This window comes from Mastigoproctus giganteus, chromosome 4 (assembly GCF_048544385.1).
Source record: "Mastigoproctus giganteus isolate SK-2022 chromosome 4, ASM4854438v1, whole genome shotgun sequence".
NCBI lineage: Eukaryota > Metazoa > Arthropoda > Arachnida > Uropygi > Thelyphonidae > Mastigoproctus > Mastigoproctus giganteus.
In genome coordinates, this window is record NC_143578.1 from 184,633,555 (window position 1) to 184,656,002 (window position 22,448).

Consider the following 22,448-nt stretch of genomic DNA (forward strand, 5'->3'; position numbering starts at 1 on the left):
GGAGCTAAAAGAAAACCTGGAAGACAACAGAAATGGACAGATGAAATTCGAGAGTTTGTAGGCAGTAAATGGATGTCCATTGCACAAAACAGGAGGGGGGGGGGTTAGAACTGAAAGTTGCTGGAGAAGCTGTCACCCTATGTGGATTGAAAATGACTGATGATGATGAGAGGAGATAGGAATCATAGTAAAAGACATAGGGAATAGTTTGCCCTATGAGTAATCAGTTGACCTCCTCTGCATGAGAGCTCTAGCAAATACGTTGTAAGTGCATTCCACATCGGGAATATCAGCACATAAGTCTGTAGTTTGTCTCGATTTATCGTTAAAGTTCAGAGTGTTTTGTCAAAGTCATTCAAGTATATCCTGATAAGAGGGTCATTGTTTCGAGGATTAAGTGTCGAGCAAAGTGGGGTGTACAACAGGAGAAGATTAAAGCAGCAGTGAACAGTTACAATGAGCCGGTTGTTCAAATTCCTTGAAGCCAGATGTTGGTTTCTGTACGAAGGAGAGCTGTGCTTTGAGTGAAGGCATTCTTTGCAAATTGAGATAAGGCATTATAGAGAGAGAGGTACATGCATGTCCTTCCAAATGTATCATTTAGGAGGACGTGTGCAGTCATAATCAGGTTAGCTCTGAGGTCATCATAGTTAGAGCAACGGCACAAGATGTGCTCCCAGTCCTCTTGGGACCCTCAGGAGCAAAGGAGGTCATCTGAAACTCTCAGACTGGTGAGCTTGAATTTGAGAGATCCATGCCCTGTCAGAAGGTAGGTAATGTGTAGGCATGGAAATACCAGGGAGGAGGCTTAGGACTAGTGATCGCTACATCTGGAATAAAATGTTAGGCGGCTGCTCTTTTGGTGGTATTATTCCAGAATGACTGCTATAACTGATAAAAGTGGCTGATGTTCTTTTTTTCCCTCTCTTATATTATTAGAGATGTCCAAATTGTATCCCAAGATGGTAGAAGGGATACCTTTCCGAAGTCAATAAGTGAGGCCACAATGGATGATCCCCAAGTCTAGGGGCTTGTTATTTGTTATTGTTATTTGGTTTTTAGGAGCATTAGCAACTAAGGCCATATTGCTCCGGGATATGCGGTGGTCATTCCTTGACCTTTCCGCATACTCCGTATTTGGTGGTGACGGGCTCGAACCCCGGTCTAATCAAGAAGCATGTGCTACGCACTGCTGCTCCTTCCCACCTGGCTACGGAGGCGCCCAGTCTAGGGGCAAAGTTCCAGTGAGGATCTGGATGCCAGTGGTACTCACAATGCAGCACGCCCTGGAGATTGTGAGCAGTACAGTTCATTGGATACTCTGCAGCTTGTTGGAATTTTGTGCCAAGATGGCTTTGTTGCACCAAGCCCCAGCACCATAACAAATTATGGCTAAGAAAACAGTTTTATAAAGCAGTGTGAGTGTTTTCCCTTTTGAGCCCCCAATCAGTGCATGTAATGAATTTGATATTTGCAGTGTAATTTCTGATTTATTTCTGAGGTGGTTGAGATGAACATGGAAGGTAAGTTTGCAGTTCAGGATGATACTCAGATAATGAGCTCAGGGATGAGTCTTATAGAAGCTGTTCCAGTTTTAATGGTTAGGGTCTCCTAGGCTTAAATTTGCCTTTCAGGAACCTTAAGAAGGCCATTTTGTCATTTGAGTTAACTTTTGTCTAGATGGCCATCTAGGCTCCAGCCCATGTGCCACTTATTCTTAGCTGTTACACCTTAGCCTTTTCTGGTTAGTAATCCAAGTTCAAACAAAATCAAAATAATATGGATGCAATGACCTTTAGCCTTGGGGCAGGAACTGCACCTCTGCACCACCACGAGGAGGTAGGTTGCCCCATCCAGGAAACCTTATTCCTAATGATCAAACTCCCGCTGATCAACATAAAATAAAGTCAATCAAATCAATCCACCATTTAAGCTATGGCGAGAATCTCTCACCCAACCCTGCTCGAGGTCCTAGCTCAACATAGGTGGGGAGAGAGTCTCGCTCCCGTCTTACATTAATCAAAGTAATTGGCATCTCCAGTTACTACTACAATAAGCAATTCCATAACTCTCTCCATCTATACCTTAAGAAGGTCATTTGTGATTTATCAATCTTGGTATATTGGCTTCCTAGGCTTTTGCCTATATGCCAACAATTCTGTGCTCTAACAATATCATAACCTTAACTGGTTAGTTTTATCACAGAAACACAGTTGACTTTGACTATAACAAATAACAATGAGAGAAACGACCTTTGGCATCGCGGCAGAGATGCTGTCTTCGCCCCACCACGAGTTTCCGTCTCTGCCCTACCACGAGGAGATAGGTTACCCTATCCAGGAAACATGTTCTGATGCCCTGTCAGAGAAAAATAATAATAAATAAACTTAGCAATTATATCATAAAAATAGGGAACCAACTCCATAAAACTTCCAATTGGTTATAACCACATAACATAACATCAAAATTTGATGTCTTACATTTCTTGACTTACAACAAGGCCGGGTGTTTAAACACGAGCAGTCCCAACAGCACCGACACAAACATTGATACAATTCATAAGCAGTTGATAACTGCTGCCATCTGCAGACGAGGCCACTCCATATTTATTTGAATCATTCCATCATCAACACCGATGGAAGAGGGGCCCTCCCCCAAGTTCAGTGCAGCAGACTCCATAATCTTCATCCATCATTTCCATTTCCCCATAACTTAGAAGGTTAGTTGTCTGATGGCACCAGAAGTTCCCCCAATCTCCACTCCTTAAGAAGGTGTAAAGTGTACTGATGTCTAGTGGTACCAGGGGTTTCTCCCCATCTTTGTGTTGCTTTCATTATGAGTGTACCAGTTCACTGGGAATGCCAGAGATTTAAAAGTGTGTGGGCTTTGTATTTGTGTGGTGTCGTGTACTGTTGTTCATCTGGTTTTAGCCGCTGGACCCCTGCAGAGGCCCAAAGTTGCTCCACTTTCGCCACATGGAGGCAGACCAGGAACACCCAGTAGAATTGGATTTACTGTGGCTGGTCCTGCCATCTAGTTTCCTCAGATTTCAGTGGCTAGGACTTTAAAAAAAATTTCAAAAAAATTAAAAAAAAATTTTTTTTAATTTTTTTATTATTTTTTTTTATTAACTAATCAGTTGCGTGAGGGTGATGTCACTTGACATCACCCTCGGCCTAAAACACTGATGGATCCAATATCTCTCTGTTACAGAAGATTTAGGAGAAGTCCGGTTGGCCTGCCTCCCTAAAATCCACTCATGCACACCTTCTCGATGGTAAGCCCTGTTACATCACTTAGGTGGAAACGAATGTGTAGAGTGGTTCTCTTCAAGACGCCTGGTCAGCGTGAAGGGGAAAAGACCAAACCCTCCAGCATATGACAGCACCACAAAACAAATGGCCCTCAGTCCCCAGCAGCTTTCACTCCCCCTCTTACGGCAGCGAGAGGATCAGAGTGGAAGCAGAGGGTGCTAAGAATCTCTGGGTACGACCAGGCTGCCATGCACGGAAACTGAACTTGGCCTGTTATAACGTAAGATCACTCATCAGTGAAGACAGGATATTAGAGCTGGAAAAGAAATTAGAAAATGTGAATTGGAATATCATCGGTTTGGCTCAAACAAGAAGAAGAAATGAATCACTTATAAGTTTATCAAGTGGAAATCTGCTGTACACCAATGGAAACAGTGAAAGGAGTGAAGGTGGAGTTGGGTTTCTCGTCCATAAAGATTTTAAAAACAACATTTTGGAATTCAAAAGCACATCACCAAGGGTGTCAAGACTAATACTCAAGATTTCTAAGAGATACAAGCTAAAGGTTATAATGATTTATGCACCAACATCGAGCCATGATGATGAAGAGGTTGAAGAAATGTACACCGAAATTGAGAGTCTTCTAGATGAGCAGAAAATCCACTACACTATTATTATGGGGGACTTCAATGCTAAGGTTGGATAAAGACAAAACAGTGCAGAAAGGGGAACTATAGGAAATTTTGGAATTGGTGAAAGAAATGAAAGAGGCGAAAGACTTGTGGAATTTGCAGAATCTCAAGGACTGTCAGTAATGAACACTTTTTTCAAGAAAAGTGTGAACAGAAAGTGGACATGGAAGAGTCCAAATGGATTAACAACTAATGAAATCGACTTCATCCTCACTAACAGAAGATATATTGTGAATGATGTTACCGTCCTGAATAAGGTAAATGTTGGAAGTGATCACAGAATGGTAAGATGTACACTTGATATAGATGTAGGAAAGGAAAGGAAAAAACTGACTCGAGTAAATAATACAAAGGTCTTTGAGATAACAGAAGAGGAGAAAAAGCAGTATGTACTGGAACTTAAGAACAAGTTTGAGCTTCTGCAGACTGCTCAGGACCAAGATATTGACGAGGAATATTACAACTTTCTGAAAGTGATAAAGCCCAAGAAACCTATAGGGAAAAAGAAATCCAAAGAAGAAAAAATTAGTCAAGAAACACTTGTCATGATGAACCGAAGACGACAAATGAAGAGCAAGAAAAACACTGACAGGGAGAAAATTGAGTATATTGAGTTATGCAAAGCCATTAGAAAGAGACTCAGAGTGGACATAAGAAGATTTAACACAAGAAAAGTAGAACAAGCATTAAGGGCAAACAAAGGAGTTAAATCAGCAGGCATGAGCAGTAATACAGAAAGACAAATGATACTGAAACTGAAGAATAGCAATGGTGTACTTATAAACAGCAGAGAGGGCATAATTCAAATAGCAGAGAGGGCATAATTCAAATAGCAGAAGACTACTATAGAGAATTATACAAGGAGCGAGGGAATGATGCCAGCAGTGAGGAAGATGGATTGCAAAGTAGCAACACATACGACATACCTGATATTCTTCCTGATGAGGTAGAACATGCATTGAAGAAAATGAAGAATCAGAAAGCCCCGGGGGAAGATGAAGTTACTGTAGAGTTGTTAAAATTGGGAGGCAGAGACATAACACAAAAACTGGCAAGGCTCTTCACAAAGTGCATTCGAAAAGGTGTGACGCCTAAGCAGTGGAATAATGCAATCATAGTTGTGCTTCATAAGAAAGGAGATAAATCAGAAATTGGAAATTATAGACCAATTAGCTTGTTATCCCACATCTACAAGTTGTTCACAACGGTCATTACTAACAGATTAGAAAGAATACTTGATGAGAATCAACCGAAAGAGCAAGCTGGCTTTAGGACAGGATTCTCAACTATGGATCACCTTCACGTAATATCACAGCTAATGGAGAAAGCAAATGAATATAAAACACCATTATGCCTGGCATTTGTGGATTATGAAAAGGCATTTCACTCCATACAGCATAAGGCAATGTTTCGGGCACTAGAAAGACAAGGCATAGATACCCCACATATTATGATTTTGAAGAAAATATATGAGAGTGCTACCTCCTTTATTAGACTAGACAAAGACAGTAGGAAATTTAAAATCGAGAAAGGAGTTCGACAAGGAGACACAATATCTCCGAAGCTGTTTACTGCTGCTGTTGAGGAAGCTTTCGGAAGATTAGACTGGTCGCAGAAAGGCGTCAATGTGAACGGAGAGTACCTAAACCATTTAAGATTTGCAGATGACATTGTGGTCATAAGCCACGATCCCAAAGAATTAGAGGAAAATCTTAATCAGTTATGCACAGTTAGTAAGGATAAACCCTTAGCCATAATTATGAGAGCTTCCTTGGACTCAGGGGAGGTACCCATAGACTGGAAATGTGCAAATGTGACCCCAATTCACAAAGGAGGATCAAAGGCTGACACAAGTAATTATAGACCTGTGAGCTTAACTTCTGTTCCAGGAAAATTAATGGAGGCACTGGTTAAAGAAGCACTGCAGGATCATTTAGACAAGACTTCAGTTATAGCTCAGACACAGCATGGTTTTGTTAAGGGGAAGTCTTGCCTGACCAACTTGATTGGATACTATGATGCAGTCACAAAAGAACTGGATGCAGGGAATAACTTTGATATTATATATTTGGATCTTAGAAAGGCTTTTGATACTGTTGCACATGGAAGACTGCTACACAAATTGGAGCAGTGTGACATTGGAGGCAAATTGCTGCTATGGATAAAGGGGTGGTTGAGGGGGAGAAGACAGAGAGTGGTAATCAATGGACACTGCTCATCGTGGACTGATGTTATTAGTGGAGTCCCTCAGGGCTCAGTGTTGGGTCCATTATTGTTTTCTGTATTTATAAATGATATTGATGATGGTATATCGGGCTTAATGTCCAAGTTTGCAGACGATACAAAGGTTGGCAGGGTTGTCAAGGACACTACTGACACTATGCTGCTGCAACAGGATCTGGAAAGGTTGAGCAGATGGGCTGAGAGGTGGCAAATGAAGTTTAACATTGACAAATGTAAAGTACTACACATGGGAAACAGCAACCCCAGAGCAACGTATCAACTCTGTGGTACAACACTGACAGTGGTAGAGAATGAAAGGGACTTGGGGGTGGTTGTGCAGGCAGATATGAAGTTCTCTGAGCAGTGCAGACGGGCTGCAAGAGTAGCTCATGGAGTATTGTCAATGATATACAGGAATTTTTCCAGCAGGGATAAGGAGGTGATTATTCCATTGTATAAGGCGATGGTCAGGCCACACCTAGAGTACTGTATACAGGTCTGGAGGCATCATTTCAAGAAGGATGTAGAGCTGCTGGAACGAGTACAGAGAAGGGCAACAAGATTAGTGAATGGAACAAAGGGGTGCTCTTACGAAGAAAGGCTTAAGTTTTGCAAATTACAGTGTCTGGAGACTAGGCACCAGCGAGGTGATCTGATAGAGGTGTATAAAGCCTTGAATGGTTTAAGCATGCTCAATGCTGATGGGATTCTTCCTCTAGCTCAGAAAAATCACCTGAGAGGGCATAAATTCAAATTGAGGAAAGACAGATGTAGGATAGATGTGCGGAAATTTGCCTTTAGCCAGCGGGTGGTTGGTTGGTGGAACAGACTTCCATCCCTTGTCATGGAAGTTGATAGCCTAAATAAGTTTAAGGCTCAGCTGGACAGGTATTTTGAACGAACAAAGGGGTGAGGTGGAAGTGGTTATTTTTTATTTGTTTTTTTTTTTTTTTCGCTGATGCTGCATAAGCTTGCTTTCTTGCATCAAATGCCTCTACTAATGCTAATGCTAATGCTAATTTTGGACTAAAGATGAATATGGCTAAAACAAAAGTAATGATGAACAAGTATGCCACAGAAAGGGAAATACAGTAATACCCCGACTTACGCGAACTCGGAGTTACGCGGTTCTTGATTTTTTCGTTTGGCAACGCTGCCGCCCACTATCTTCAAGGTCGTTTTTCATATGTTATCGATATACGGTGCGACGGCGGAGAATGAGAGCGAAAGATGAACAAAATTCAACTTTGCTGCTTTTATGTTTTTTTATATCAGTGAAGGGGAAACACATTTCACCATAATAACGTAAAAACCAACACAATTCCAGCTATCGGTATAATCGCAAATGCAATTAGATCGAGTTTACTACCAGTTTATAACAGATTTCACTAGCAGAAACACAACTGGATTTTTATTGTTTTATGGTAGTAACCCCTAGAAATGTGAGGTGTTAATAGTGTATCTCTGCCTTTATGGTGTTGTTTATTCAGTTGCTACATGCGCGCAGCTTTGTTTATGCGTATCAAGCGTGCCTCCTCGTTTTGTAATTGTGCTTTATTCCCTAAAAATGAGTAAAATACTTAATTAAAAAGGTGTGAAAAGGAAGCGTCCTGGTGAAGACACTGCAGATTCAGAGAGAAAAATAAAAGCAATTATCAATAAACAGAGGCGGACTGGTCAAAAATTCTTACCCAGGAAAATTTATAGTGGCCTCATAATATGGTTTATGGCCAAAATCACACCGGCCCACCGGGGTTTCCCCGGTAAGGCTTATGGCCAATCCGCCTCTGTCGATAGAGAAAAAATATGAAATTGTGAAACGCTTTGAGCGAAATGAAAGACCATGTGATATTGCACGTGCTACAGGCCTAAATGAAGCAACGGCGAAAAGCACATGACAATTGCAAACTTGACAGGTTGAAAATTGAAAAGGGCTCAATTGTAAAGGGCTTAAAAATTTTACAAAACATATAGACTCCAACGAAGAATGCGTTTATAGCTACAAAGCAAGGAATAAAAAAATTATTAGCTTGCTACGAAGAAATTCTGCGTGAAAAAAAGAACGCGCTGTGTCGTCAGACGAATTTGTTAGATTTTATGAAGCCATCGACATCGAAATAACTTTTTTACGTAAGTCATTTGTTTTTTTAATACATATTTTGTATTAATATGTATAAAGAACTGCAATTTTATTAATATTTTTCTTCTAAACTAGTGTTTTTGTTAGTCCTTGGTCCCAATTAAGCAAAATTTATATGTATTTATATGCAAAGTTGTACCCCGACTTACGCGAATTCGACTTACGCGATTTTCGTCGGACCCACCTATCGCGTAACTTCGGGGTATTACTGTAATGATTGAAGGAGCAGTAATTGAAATGGTGGAGTCATATACTTATCTGGGACAAATTATTAGCTGTAATAATGATAAATGGCTGGAAGTCAAGAGAAGAATAAATTTTGGATGGATAGCATTCAAGAAATATAGTCACATACTGAAGAGCAATATCCCAGTTTGTCTGAAAGGTAAAATAATGAACCAATGTATACTCCCCACCATGACTTATGGAAGTGGAACTTGGGCACTCACCAAAAGAAAGGAAGAGAAGCTGAGAACTACACAGCGAAGAATGGAACGAATTATATTGGGAATCAGACTGTTAGATAAGAAGAAAAACACATGGATTAGGCAGCAAACTCAAGTAAAGGACATTCTTATCAAAACTAAAGAACTAAAATTGTCTTGGGCAGGACACATAGCTCGAAGACATGATGACAGGCCCCGAGTGCCAAGCGATAGTGTCCAAGCGATTTTCCAAAGCGATATATAGTGCTCTTTCCCAGTGATTTTGTTGTTTTTTCTTTCCAGTGCTTTTCTCATACTCATTTCTCTGTAAGTGGTTCTGTACTTAACAGATCCTAAGTAAGAACCCAGAAAGGAAAATTACCTTTCTTTTCCTAGTATATTTATTAATTTTTTGCACTAACAAACTAACCTCTCCAACCGCTTGGCCACTAGGTGGCACCGCTCCTGCCTCCACGTGGCAGGGCCGGAAATCTGGGAGGAAAAGCGCTCACTCCCAGGGCTAAAAGGAGCAACAATGGACTGTGATACATGTCCACCACTAGAGCCGACAGGCTCTCAACATACTGAGACTCGAAGAATGGAAGACGATCCCAATCTGGCAAAAAGAATGAAAAAAGACTGTAGCAAATCAGAACCACCAGCTTTTCTGATTGTACATTCTTTATCGACTCAGCCGCTAAGTAGACTCTCTCCCTTTGTCATCCAGAGATGTCTGGAGAATGCAGCAGGTACACCGAAAATGGTGAAAAGGCTCCAGTCAGGAGATCTCTTAATTGAGACCACTCAAGCAAGGCATTCAGAATTTTTATTAAAAATGACATCTATAAGCTGAATCCCAATCAAAGTCTCACCACATAACACCTTGAACTCCTCAAAAGGAGTAATAAGTGAGTGGGATTTGTTGAACGTAACTGAAGAGGAGATAGTCGTGGAATTAGCAGAATAGAAAGTAACTCAAGCAAGAAGAATTATGATAAAGAAGGATGACAAACTTGTTCCCACACGTAATATTATACTGACCTTTAGTACACCAAATTTGCCGACCTCAGTTAAAGCAGGCTACTTAAACTGCTGTATCCGCCCATACATTCCAAACCCTTTAAGATGTTTCAAGTGCCAAAAGTTTGGTCACTCCCAAACAACATGTAGAGGCGAAAATACTTGTCCTAACTGCGGATAAAAAAACCATTCACAAACAGAGTGCACTGCAAAGGCTCCAGAATGTCCAAATTGCAAGAATGACCATCCAGCATACTCAAAATCATGCGAACTCTGGAAAATTGAAAAAAGAATACAAAAGTACAAGACTGAGATTAAGGTCACATATCAAGAAGCAAGAAAGCAAATAAAGTCAACTATCCCAAAAACCACGTATGCTGCCATTACACTAAAATGCCAAGCTGTTTCAACCCAAACTGATGTATCAATTCCGCCCAATACATCCATTGCAGAATGGGCACGATCTGTGCTATCAACATCTCAACCTACCAGCAAACCCGTCGTAGTTGATGAAATAAGCAATACCCCTATCACAGTTCCGCCTAAAATAAAATCATGTGATAAAATGTCAAATAAATCACGAAGGCAACAAGCCACTGAATCACAAAAGGCAAACTCAAATAGAATGGACTCTGAAAATATAGCTACACACGATGAAACAGTACTTGATCTTCATGCAGAAGATGATATGGAGACTGGATTTTCATCAGGTCAAACTGATGACGTAGAAGAGGGTACAGATTCCGGACGTCCCAATTTTCCTAGAAAAGATAAAATGAAATACGACCGTCAAAAGCAACCCACTCACAAGAAACAGACAGATTCGCCTTCCCTCCTCAAACCCCGATAATGCAGAACATTGTTCAATGGAATTGTAGAGGTTTACGCAGCAATACCGATGACATCTATGATTTAATCTCCCGATATGGTCCTATAGCCGTTTGCATACAAGAGACTAATCTAACTCCACAAGTCACTCCATCAATCAGAAATTTTACATTTTACAGAAAAGATAGAAACTCCTCATTATCCGCACGTGGAGGCGTCGCGATTCTAGTTGACTGTAAAATACCATCTAGAAACATTCCGCTTCAAACCCACTTAGAAGCCATTGCTGTACGTGTATCAGTTGGGCAAATTATAACTCTAGTATCTCTGTACCTTCCACCTAACAAGATGTGCACGTTTAAAGAACTAGAAGACCTTATAAGACAGATACCACCACCTTTTTGTATCCTTGGTGATTTCAACGCGCATCATCCATTGTGGGTATCAGACCACATGGACAGTAGAGGACACTTGATCGAGACGATACTAGACCAACTGAATCTAACACTACTGAACAGTGGTGAAAATACTTATACTCACCTTCCCACTGGATCTATGTCAGCAATTGATTTAACACTCTGTTCCCCCATATTATACCCCAGTATAGAATGGACAGTATTAAACGACCCACACAACAGTGATCACTTTCCAATCATATGCAGAATCCAAACGCTTCAAACATCATATCCTGATAATCGCTCAAAATGGAAATTCTCCAGAGCAGACTGGAAAAAGTTTTCAACCCGTCTTTCTTTTGATAGCCAATTGATCAAACTACAATCCATTGATGATGCCACAGAGCATATTACCAGACAAATACTGACCACTGCCTCCGAAGCAATACCTCAAGCCTCCACATTTAAACACAAAAACCTTAAACACTGGTGGAATGAAGCTTGTACCAATGCCAAAAAGGAAAAAAATAAAGCTTGGAACCTGTTCCGGAAGTTCCCAACTACCAACAACCTAATTCAGTATAAAAGGCTAAAGTCAAAAGCTAGGCAAGTTAGAAGAAAAGCCAAAAAGGAATCATGGATACAGTTTGCCTCCACTATTACAAAGGATACTAGCAGTCGTCTCATCTGGAAAAAGATTCGGCAATTAAATGGGAAATATCCACCTCTTCCTTCTCCCATATTAATCAAAAATGGACAGGAAATTTCTTTTTGTCAAGAAATAGCTAACGTCCTTGCAGAGAACTTTTACCAAACATCTGCCACGTCAGCATATAGCAACTCTTTTCTTAAAATCAAAGCTTCAGCAGAAAGGTACAAAATAAAATTCCATACTTCTCAATATATTGGCTATAATCAACCGTTTAACCTATTTGAACTGCAAACAGCATTAAAGAGATCACCTAACAGTGCAGCTGGACCTGATGGTGTATATTATGTAATGCTGAAACATATAAACAGTACAGCCTTGAATTTACCATTAATGTTCTATAATCGGATTTTTCTTGAAGGTACATATCCATCTTCCTGGCATCATTCCATCATTTTGGCCGTTCCTAAACCAGGAAAAGATCACACATTTCCAGAAAATTACCGACCTATTTCTCTAACTAGCTGCCTAAGTAAAATCCTAGAAAGAATGATACACAGACGGCTTACCTGGGTTCTTGAAACTAAAGAACTGATGAACAACAATCAGTTTGGTTTCCGACAAAACAGATCCACTTTAGATCTAATGGTGAAACCCGAGACTAACATCCGCAATGCTTACGTCAAAAATGAACATCTTGTAATGGTAAGTCTCGATATAGAAAAGGCTTTCGACACTACCTGGAGATACGGCATATTGAGAGAGCTTCATTCCATAGGATTGCGAGGGCACTTACCAGAATTAGTTAGAAATTTTCTTCAACACAGAACCTTTCAGGTCCGCTATCAATCTGTACTTTCTCGGTCCTACACTCAAGAAGAAGGTATCCCGCAAGGATCAGTACTGAGCTCTACCCTTTTTTCACTTAGACTGAACACCATAACACACAACATTCCAAATACTGTAGAACTATATATGTATGCTGATGATCTAACTATATCTTGCCGTTCCCAAAATATACATACCATTGAAAGACAGCTGCAACTCTATAAATAAGTTGGAGGCATGGGCAATGCAGAATGGATATCGTTTATCAGATCAAAAAACAATTGCAGTTCACTTTTGCAAAAAAACGTAAGCTACACCCAGAACCAGAACTCAGATTAAAAAACCATTTGATCCCTCTCATCAGTAATTTCCGTTTCTTAGGCCTAATATTGGACACCAAACTGAACTTTGTTTCACATATCACATACCTCCGAACTGTCTGTCTAAAGAAACTTAATATACTTAGGTCCATTTCTGCTATGACATGGGGAGCTGATAGATACACTCTATTACATTTGTATCGTGCTATTATCAGATCTCGTTTAGACTACGGTGCTATTGTATATGATTCAGCTAGGAAAAGCGCATTAATCAGACTTAATACCATCCAACACAGTGCCCTTCGAACTGCTCTGGGCGCATTTAGAACATCCCCTGTTCAGAGTCTGTATGTAGAGGCACACGAACCTCCACTTCACCTTCGAAGGAAAATGTTGCTTCTAAATTATGCAGCTAAAATTCAGAGCCTTCCAGACCATCCCATTCGACCATTGCTTTCCAACCCTGAGTGGACAACGTTCTATAACAGTAAACCGAATGAAAATAGACCAACTGGCATGAGACTAAAAGATTTGCTTCACACCTGGAATATTGATTTTGATAACATACTTAAAGAGAGCGATATTCCTGATCCACCCTGGTCTGTAAATCTCCCTCACTGTGATACGCACTTTCAGCAATGGGGAAAGAACTCCCTGGCAGATGAAAATATCAAACAACTACATAAAGAACATGCCCTCAACAATATACAAAGCTACCAAATATATACAGATGGCTCAAAAACAGATTCTACAGTTGGTGCCGCAGCTGTCTTTCCATCTTTTACAGTCTCCATATCACTACCAGTTGAATGTAGCAGTTATACTGCTGAGTTATATGCAATTAAACTAGCCTTACAGAATATTAACACTATCCACAATACTAGCAGTATAATATACACTGATTCATTGAGTGCAGTGTCTGCTTTGGGCAATCAGTTTTCAATGTCACAACCAATCGAAAAACAAATCATTTGCTACCTAAACTACCTACGAAGTAGGAATCATAAAGTGAAATTCTGCTGGATCCCAGGGCATTCTGGTATCTGAGGCAATGAGAGAGCAGATCAGGCAGCCAAAAATCCAAACAGTACAACACCAGCAAATTATACAGTACCATATAGAGATTACTTGAGGCATATAAAAAAAGTCTATATGTTTCAGTGGTCAGAAATATGGAAGGCACAAAGTAATAACAAGTTGCTCCAAATCAAAAAAGAACCTGCGTTATGGATTTCCAGCTTTAGACAAAATAGACAGGAAGAAGTTGTTCTAGCAAGACTAAGGATTGGACATACTCATCTAACCCATATGTTTCTACTCATGGGGGATGACCCACCTCGATGCACGCATTGTTCACTACCGCTTACAGTCAAGCATATACTTTTAGATTGTCCTCACTGTTCTCCTTTCAGAAGAACTTTCCATTCTCAATCACAACTGCAAGAACCGTTATCGCTTAACCACATGATTGGCAATAGTGCTAACCTAGCTACACTCTATACATTTCTGAAGGAAATACATATATATGAATTCCTATGATGCCAAAATAGAACATATTATATTACCTTAGAATAATAATGTAGGACCTGGCACATTTTGGCCTTAGCTGCCCTTGTGCCTCTAAATACCAATACCAATACATGATGACAGATGGACTAAAAAAATAACAGAATGGTACCCAAGGGGAGCTAGAAGAAATCCTGGAAGACAAAGGTGGAGATGGATAGATGAAATTCATGAGTTTGTGGGTAGTAAATGGATGGCCAGTGCTCAAAACAGAAGGAACTGGAAAGTTGCTGGAGAGGCCTTCATCCTGCAGTGGATTGAAAATGGCTGATGATGATGATGATGTCGCTTGAATTTGAAAAGGCTGAAATATGGGCAAAAGGTGATTTGGATATGTTTAAATTTAAGTGTGTGTGGCTTTTGCTAGCGTATAGATGGAGATGGGGGAAAAAGTCAGAAGTATGGGACCAATAGAGAAGGTGGCCCCAGGTTTCAGTGGGTCATGCCCTGCCAGAGGGGAAAAGTGGGGGGAAGGAGGAGACAAGAAAAAATGTCCCCCAAGGAAATGTAATTCAAAGATGAAGTGGGCTAGGGTGCCGTCTTCAGGTCACCATATGGCATTTGGCAACTAAGCTGCACTTTGTTTCGTCATTTCTAGTTGGATCATTTATGGAGCTAGGGCGCCTCCGTAGCCAGGTGGGCAGGAGCTGCAGTGATTGATTAGATGGGGGTTCGAGCTCGTGACCACCAAATACAGAGGATGCGGAAAGGTCAGAGAATGACCACTGCATATTCCCGGAGCAGTATGGCCTAAGTTGCTAATGCTCCTAAAAACCAAATAACAACAATATGGGGCTAACCCCATCCTTGTATTTTCTTATTTTTACTTCAGGTGTTTTCTTTGCGGAGATTGGTTCCTTATCTGTCTCAGCTAGTGGCAAATCAGTCAGCCAGGTGCTGTGTCCACCATCGTTGTTTGGCTGGGTCAGGTTATCTCAATTTGTCTTCAATCAGTTGTCCTATCAGTTGCTTCGCAAGTCGTCACATTTTTTCTAGGTGCTGGGGCATCTGCTCAGAGGATGGCGCCTTTTATCAGTCAGTTCAGTAATGACCATATCTGGTACAGTGTCCCGGCCATGATTTCCATGGGTCCTATTTTGTAATAATCAACTGTGGAATGTTTTCAGTCCTAGGTCACATAAGGGGTGTGTTCCCGTCCTGGGTTGTAGAGTTGACTGGTCATCCATACCCCATGTGCTTAGGTCACACATAGGAGCAGGGTCTCATCTCATTCGTTGAGTGCTCAGGAGAATTGATTATTGTAGTTGATGGTCGTACTCGATGTCTCTTGGGAGCCAGCCGGGCTAGCCGGGTGGGTAAAGTGCCTGCCTGGCAACCCAAAGGTCGCGGGTTCGATTCCCGCTTAGGGCTTGGATCAAAGTACTGCAAAACCTTGGGAGGTGTATTATGGCCACAGAAGCCGATGCGCCAACAACTACCAAAAGAAAAAAAAAAGTCTCTTGGGATGTCTTGTCCTTGTGTGGTTTTGCTTATGTCATTCTCTTCAGTGGATCTTCTCGTCATTTCCTGATCACATCTTCTTATGAAAAGGTCCTGGGCAAATCTGGTCAGGATTTGGTACTCGTTCCTTGAATCCAATAGGTGATGTTCTTACCATTGGGGTACAAACCTCAGTCTCGTTATGAAGATTCCCCGCAGCTCCTCATATATGGGGCATTGGTATATCAGATGCTCCCAGCTTTTTCTTTCTTCACAAGGGCAGTTTGGATCTTGTAGTATACCTAGCATGGCAAGTTTGTCATTAAAGGGCTCGTGGCCAGTCAGCGTGAGAGTTGAGTAGAGCCCTAGGTGGAGCCACGCGGGCGACTTCAGGTAGGTTTTTCTACAAGGGGATGAATTTCCTTGTTACCTCGACCTTGTGCGAGGTGGACCATCTGGTCTGCCACGTTTGTTTCAGTTGTGCCTGCAATTGTGCTTTCTCTTGTTTCTCTCCGTTTGCTGGTTCTATTGTATGCCCCAAGAAAGTAATGGTAATTCCTTTCATTATGTAGTGTGTCAGGTCATATCTGATGATTTCCAGGTCCAGTGGCAAGACTCCTGCCAGAACCTGGAGTGCCTCTGTGCTGACTGTATTACAAGCATGCATTATATTCAACAGTATTGACCATTGTGTTGAATTAAGGATCCTTTTGTTGGTTACTGTTGGCATTTTGTGGTAGAATGTGGTAGCTGCATATGTGATTATAGGGATAAAGGCGGCTTTGTAATAAAGAGCCAGTGTCCTTTTGTTTAGTCCCCAGTCTCGTTGTGACTCGGGCTACCACGGCAGCATAGCTTCTAATTTTCTTTCTGAGTTGTACGAGGTGTGGCTTGAATGTGAGCTTTGTGTTCCTTAAGAAGATGTAAGTGTAAAGTGTGTTCAGTGTCTAACAGCACCAGGGGTTTCCCCCATCTCTGTGTTGCTTTCATTGTGGTCGTATCAGTTCACTGGGAAGGCCAGAGATTTAAAAGTGTGTGGTTCATGTGAGTGTGCACAATTGTTCTTCTGGCCATTTAGCTGCTGGACCCCTGCCGAGGTCCAACATTTGTTGCACTTTGCCCCATGGAGGCAGACCAGGTACCCCCTAGTTTAATTTTGTACTCTGGCAGGTCCTGCCACCTAGTTTCCTGAGATTTCAGTGGCTAGGACCTAAAAAATATATATATAATAAAAATAAATAAATAAAAAAGATAATAAAATAAAAATAAAAAAACTGTAGCATGGGGAGATTGCGCTAGGATTGGAAAGGCCAAAATGGTGGGTGAACGGTGTAATTTCGATAGTTATTTTTGGTGTGCGGGGTATTCGCTTGCATACAGATAGTGGGAGGGTGGGAAGAATGAAGATTGGGGGAGTACAGTCAGAAATATGAGGTCGATAGGGAAGGAAACACCAGATGGTTGTCAGTGGTGCATGTCAAGTGCCAGGTGGAAACGTAGCAGCTGTGTTATATCGGCTGCCTCTCTATTGCCCTGTCGTCAGCCACATGGTGATCATGCGGTCTGACAATAAAGGAAACAGATATTTACGCTTCAAACTGGCTGTACACCCAATAAAATAGCAAACATTTCTCACCAATGCAATCCCATTGTGTTTATCTTCTTGTAGGAATACATTGTGATACTTAAACTATAGATTAGACACATTTTTAAGCTAAAAGTACTCGGAGCAATGAAACACATGTCCACACTGATCGGTGGCTATATTGGCGATCCTGGAGATAAGGTATGAGAAAATGGAAATGATGGATGAAGGGAGATTAACTGGACAGATATTTGAAGCAGTAATGAATGGTAATTGGTTTTAAGACAAGCCAAGAGGAAGGCGAGTTCATCAATGGTGTTAAGCAAGCATTTGAGGAGAGAGGGCTTATTTTGGTTATAGCTAAAGATTTAACAGACAATAGGATTGCAATATAGGAAAATAATGAATATAAGTGATAGTTTAAAAGCACTGATTTGTACTATTATTGGGATTGTGTACCAACTGGCGTAGATTTGGATGATGACGTTAGGAAAATAATTATATTTATTTATAAAATATTATAAATTTTATAAATAAATATAATTTTAATTTTAAAATAATTTATAAAAGAAATAATGAAAATAATAAAAAAATAATAAAATTATAGTAAAAAATAATAAATTTTAATTATTAAAGAAAATGATACAGCTATTTACAATAAAAAATCTTACACATTTTCTCTTTTTCTACTTGATATTATTTTAGTTTAGTCAGCTATACTAACTAGCCTGTAATACATTATTATTTACAAAACGTTTTTATTTCTTATATGTGAACTGCTGTAATTTATGCTGTTGATTCATTAGTGAAATATTCTTCAACATCTGTATTGGTGCATCATATATCCTGGTTTGCACTATAAAATAAATAAAAAATTTTGGTGAATTAGCCCTTCCTATTTCACCATTTTTTTTTTTTTTTTTTTTTTTTTATCATTTAACTCTACTTTATTACATAGACACATTTTTACAGAATCCCTAAATCCTGTTTTCCGCTCAAATGGAGAAATGATTAATTGTTTATTAATTTCATTGGACTATCTGTTAGAAATAGAAGAAAAAAATTAGAAAAATAATTTCCTGAAATGTAAATGTTTTTGTAATATTCCTTTGGTATAGAATTTATTAAAAGACCTTGAGGAATTCGCCTTTAGAGGTATTCCAGACTTCAGAGATTACACTTCAAATATTGAGCTCTCTCAAGCTGTGGTAAGCATGCATTTTTTCAGTTCATGATAACTTCATGCTTTCTACACTAATATATTTAAAAATTACATTGTGGAAAGCAAGCATTCGGGAATTAAAAGGTAATTAAATTTTTAAGCATCCATGCAAAAAAAAAGAAAAGCTTAGAATAATTTTATATATAATAAAAAATATATTGAATTGTTAATATTATTGAAATTTCAACAGCTATTCAGAAAAGTTTTTCGAATGGTTCTTTAAAATTTCAACTTATTATGTGTAGAACTTATAAATGCTGAAATGATGAAAGTGGAAGGAAGAAAGGGAAAAAAGTAATAATTTGAAATTTGGTAGATAGAAAAGAAGTAAAAAAAAAATTTGAAGACAGAAAAAAAACATGAAGAAAGAATTGTCAAGAAATGAAAAAAAGTGTTGAAAGTAGCAGTGAACAGTTACAAAAAATCATTCAGTTAATGAAAGCAGTATAATATTTTTGAGGCAGAAATATTATACTGCCTGTAATTACACTTATTGTAAGGAGAGATGTGTGTATAGAGTCACTATTGCTGCACTATGCATATTGCACTACTGGGGAGTACCAGGAAAAAAAAAGTGCAACCAGGAAACAAAAATAAAATAAGTTACACATCAAGGTCAGTCTAATTCCAAGAAACATCTGTTACCCACAAAAAAATAAAACAAAGTAAAAATATAATAATAAATAAATATCTGTTGAGCAGAGAATGGGGAATTGACCCATAGGATAATAAGTAGAGTTGGCCATTCTGTAGAAGGCCACAGTAATTCAGCTTTCTACAAATTCCTCTTCTCATTTTTTTTTTTCAGTGTTTATGTCGTACCAGACACACTCAACATTATCCTATAACCTGTTTCTGCTGATCATACTTTTTAGAATTTATGTGCTTCTTAACCAAATGTATAACTCATCCTCCCCACCCCTCCCCCAACATGTCTGTCCTTTCTGTACATATAATAATTGTCAGACTCAGATTCTGGATCCCCAATATCAGAGTGACACTGTGGTTCAAGTTTACCAACTATGTCTGCATCTGATGACTTAACCAACATATTGCACTCATAAAATTTTATTTACTATATTCCTAGCATTTGTTTATAAGAAAGTTAATGTGTGCCTGTTTCCATTGTTAATAATTCTTACACAACAAATGTAACTGCTAGTGCCATGTGGGCCATTGGACAATCCTTGTAATGTGCTTCCCATTTTTCAGACTCTTGCATATCAAGCAGTATAAGAAAATTGAATGTATGGCTGTCATTAAAGTATTAGTCTGTGTTTCCCACAAAACTAGGGTTTCTGACCCATCTAACACTGCCTTGTTAGCATCAGTGAATATCCTTGTGCCTCTTCTATTCAATTGTTTCCCATCTCTATAAAAACAGTCCCTTTTGCTAACCAGCACAGGTGATGCTAAGAAAAATTCTACTCCATGAGCTTACAAAATATCTCCAGGCCCAAGCTGATTAACAGGGCCTCATAAGTTCCTTCCCATTTCTTGGGAAAATTCCAACTGCTTTCAAATTCAGCTTTAACTCATTGCTTTTTCTCAGTGTCAGCTTGTACTTATTAAGTAAAGTCTCGCATTGCCTATACTTGACATAATATCACCATTTGTGCTCCAAAATGACAATAATTGCTCTGTTATTGTTATTGTCATGCAGTGTACCCATTGTTACTTTTGTGATTTTATCTTGAATTCTCTGAATGCACCGAGACACATTAAGCACACATATGGTCAGTGCATAATCCCACACAATTTCACCAGAATTTTGTCCTCTTTCACGGAATCAGTAACTGTAAAAAAGGTTTTAACCTTTCTTAACTCACAAGATAGGTAGGTAAAGATTTTTAAATTTGTAAAAATTAATTTAAAAAATTAAAATAATTTTTAAATAAAAAAAATTAATTAATTTTAAAAATGTGTTTTTTTTCTTATGCAATCATGTATTCATTTGTAAGACTGCTGCTGTTTAGCTGTTTTAGGATTATCATTGTATGTTGGGTGTATTACTCTTGGGATCCAAGGGTTTTCTTATTATATGCCTTTCATAAGTCACTTGAACTGGTAACAATTGTAACATGTATAATGGTAACCCCAAAGCAGCTAAATAACAGGGTCTTACAAACTCTGTTGTAAGACCATTGTAGGTAATGCTTTCCTCAATAGGCCTTGATAAAGTGCTGTTATTATTTTTTTTTCCTATATTGTGCACTAAAATTAAAGTTTCTTTTTCCTGTATCACATTTGCTTATTAATATTGGTAGAAATAAACTTCTCTAAAAAGATTTGAAAATAAATTAATAATTCATTATAAATAATAAGGCATTAAATAATATTGGATTTCAGACAGAACAAGAACATGAAGAAAAGCTTGCAAAGCAGAGGATAAAGCAAAAGGAATTAATAGAAAAGCTGAAAGACCAGCTTGAAGACTTGGAGCAATATGCTTATGAGGTATTTTATTTATTTATTTTTGTTCTTAAGAGATCAAACAGTAATTAAAATATGAAGTTTGTTGGTTAGGGAAAACTAGTTAGTATTGTAACTTCATAGCTGAGGCCAAGAGGATTTACCTAAGGTTGTGTATACATAAGATAAATTTGTATTTATCTTATGGGCACTAACAGTCTCAATATACAGGGTGTTTCAGTTAAACGTTTCAGAACTTCTAAGAGGGGTAGGGTACATCCTGACAACTCGAAATCATATAGCAATGTGGGGTCGGAAATGCTTTCCTGAAGCGGTGTTGTACACAGAAGCACCATAAAGAAAAGAGACCGTAAGTGAGAAATCGTTTTAATAATACATGAAAAGAAGCAAAAGGTACATGGATTAAAGTAAGTGTTCGAAGTTTCTTCCACGGGCTACAATGCACGCCTCACATCTCCGACGCATGGACATCCGAACATTCTGGAATACTCCAGGCGAATTTCGAATTTCTTCGGCAGCTACTGCGATTCTTGCAACCAGCTCCTCAGCATTGTCAACAGGGGTGTCATAAACTAGCGATTTCATATGACCGTGAAAATTCCTTCACAAGGGAAGGAATTTTCAACACGCATAACGACCATATCTGGGCGGTCCAGAACCCGCATGCAGTACGACGTCGTGCAGCACAGATTCGATTTTCGGTCAATGTATGGGCCGGTATTATGGGAGATCACCTCATCGGACCTTACCTGTTACCGTGTCGTCTAACCGGACCTATCTACTTGATCTTTCTGCAGCAAGTATTGCCACAACTTTTGAGAGATGAACAGATTTCTGCATCGACGCAACAGACAATGTGGTTCCAACACGATGGAGCCCCTGCCCATTATAGCGGAGATGTTCGTAACTACCTGGATGTCACATTTGGTCAACAGTGGATTGGACGTGGTGGTCCCGTGCGTTGGCCTGCTCGGTCACCCGACCTATCATGTCTTGATTTTTATTTCTTGGGTCATATGAAATCGCTAGTTTATGACACCCCTGTTGACAATGCTGAGGAGCTGGTTGCAAGAATCGCAGTAGCTGCCGAAGAAAGTCGAAATTTGCCTGGAGTATTCCAGAATGTTCGGATGTCCATGCGTCGGAGATGTGAGGCGTGCATTGTAGCCCGTGGAAGAAACTTCGAACACTTACTTTAATCCATGTACCTTTTGCTTCTTTTCATGTATTATTAAAACGATTTCTCACTTACGGTCTCTTTTCTTTATGGTGCTTCTGTGTACAACACCGCTTCAGGAAAGCATTTCCGACCCCACATTGCTATATGATTTCGAGTTGTCAGGATGTACCCTACCCCTCTTAGAAGTTCTGAAACGTTTAACTGAAACACCCTGTATAGTGAAGTCATACTAATGCCAATATTAACAA

General features: G+C 39.5%; 1 protein-coding gene across 3 annotated transcripts in view; it reads left to right on the forward strand.

The window, feature by feature from the left end:
* The window catches only part of LOC150087252 (RUN domain-containing protein 1), a 295,153-nt gene that overhangs the window by 53,963 nt on the left and 218,742 nt on the right, over positions 1 to 22,448 (forward strand). For all 3 annotated transcript variants that reach the window (XM_090371915.1, XM_090371918.1, XM_090371916.1), the window contains exons 4-5: positions 18,484 to 18,573; positions 20,937 to 21,044. In XM_090371915.1, the coding sequence (XP_090228041.1) occupies positions 18,484 to 18,573; positions 20,937 to 21,044 (198 nt within the window). The remainder of the gene's footprint in view (positions 1 to 18,483; positions 18,574 to 20,936; positions 21,045 to 22,448) is intronic.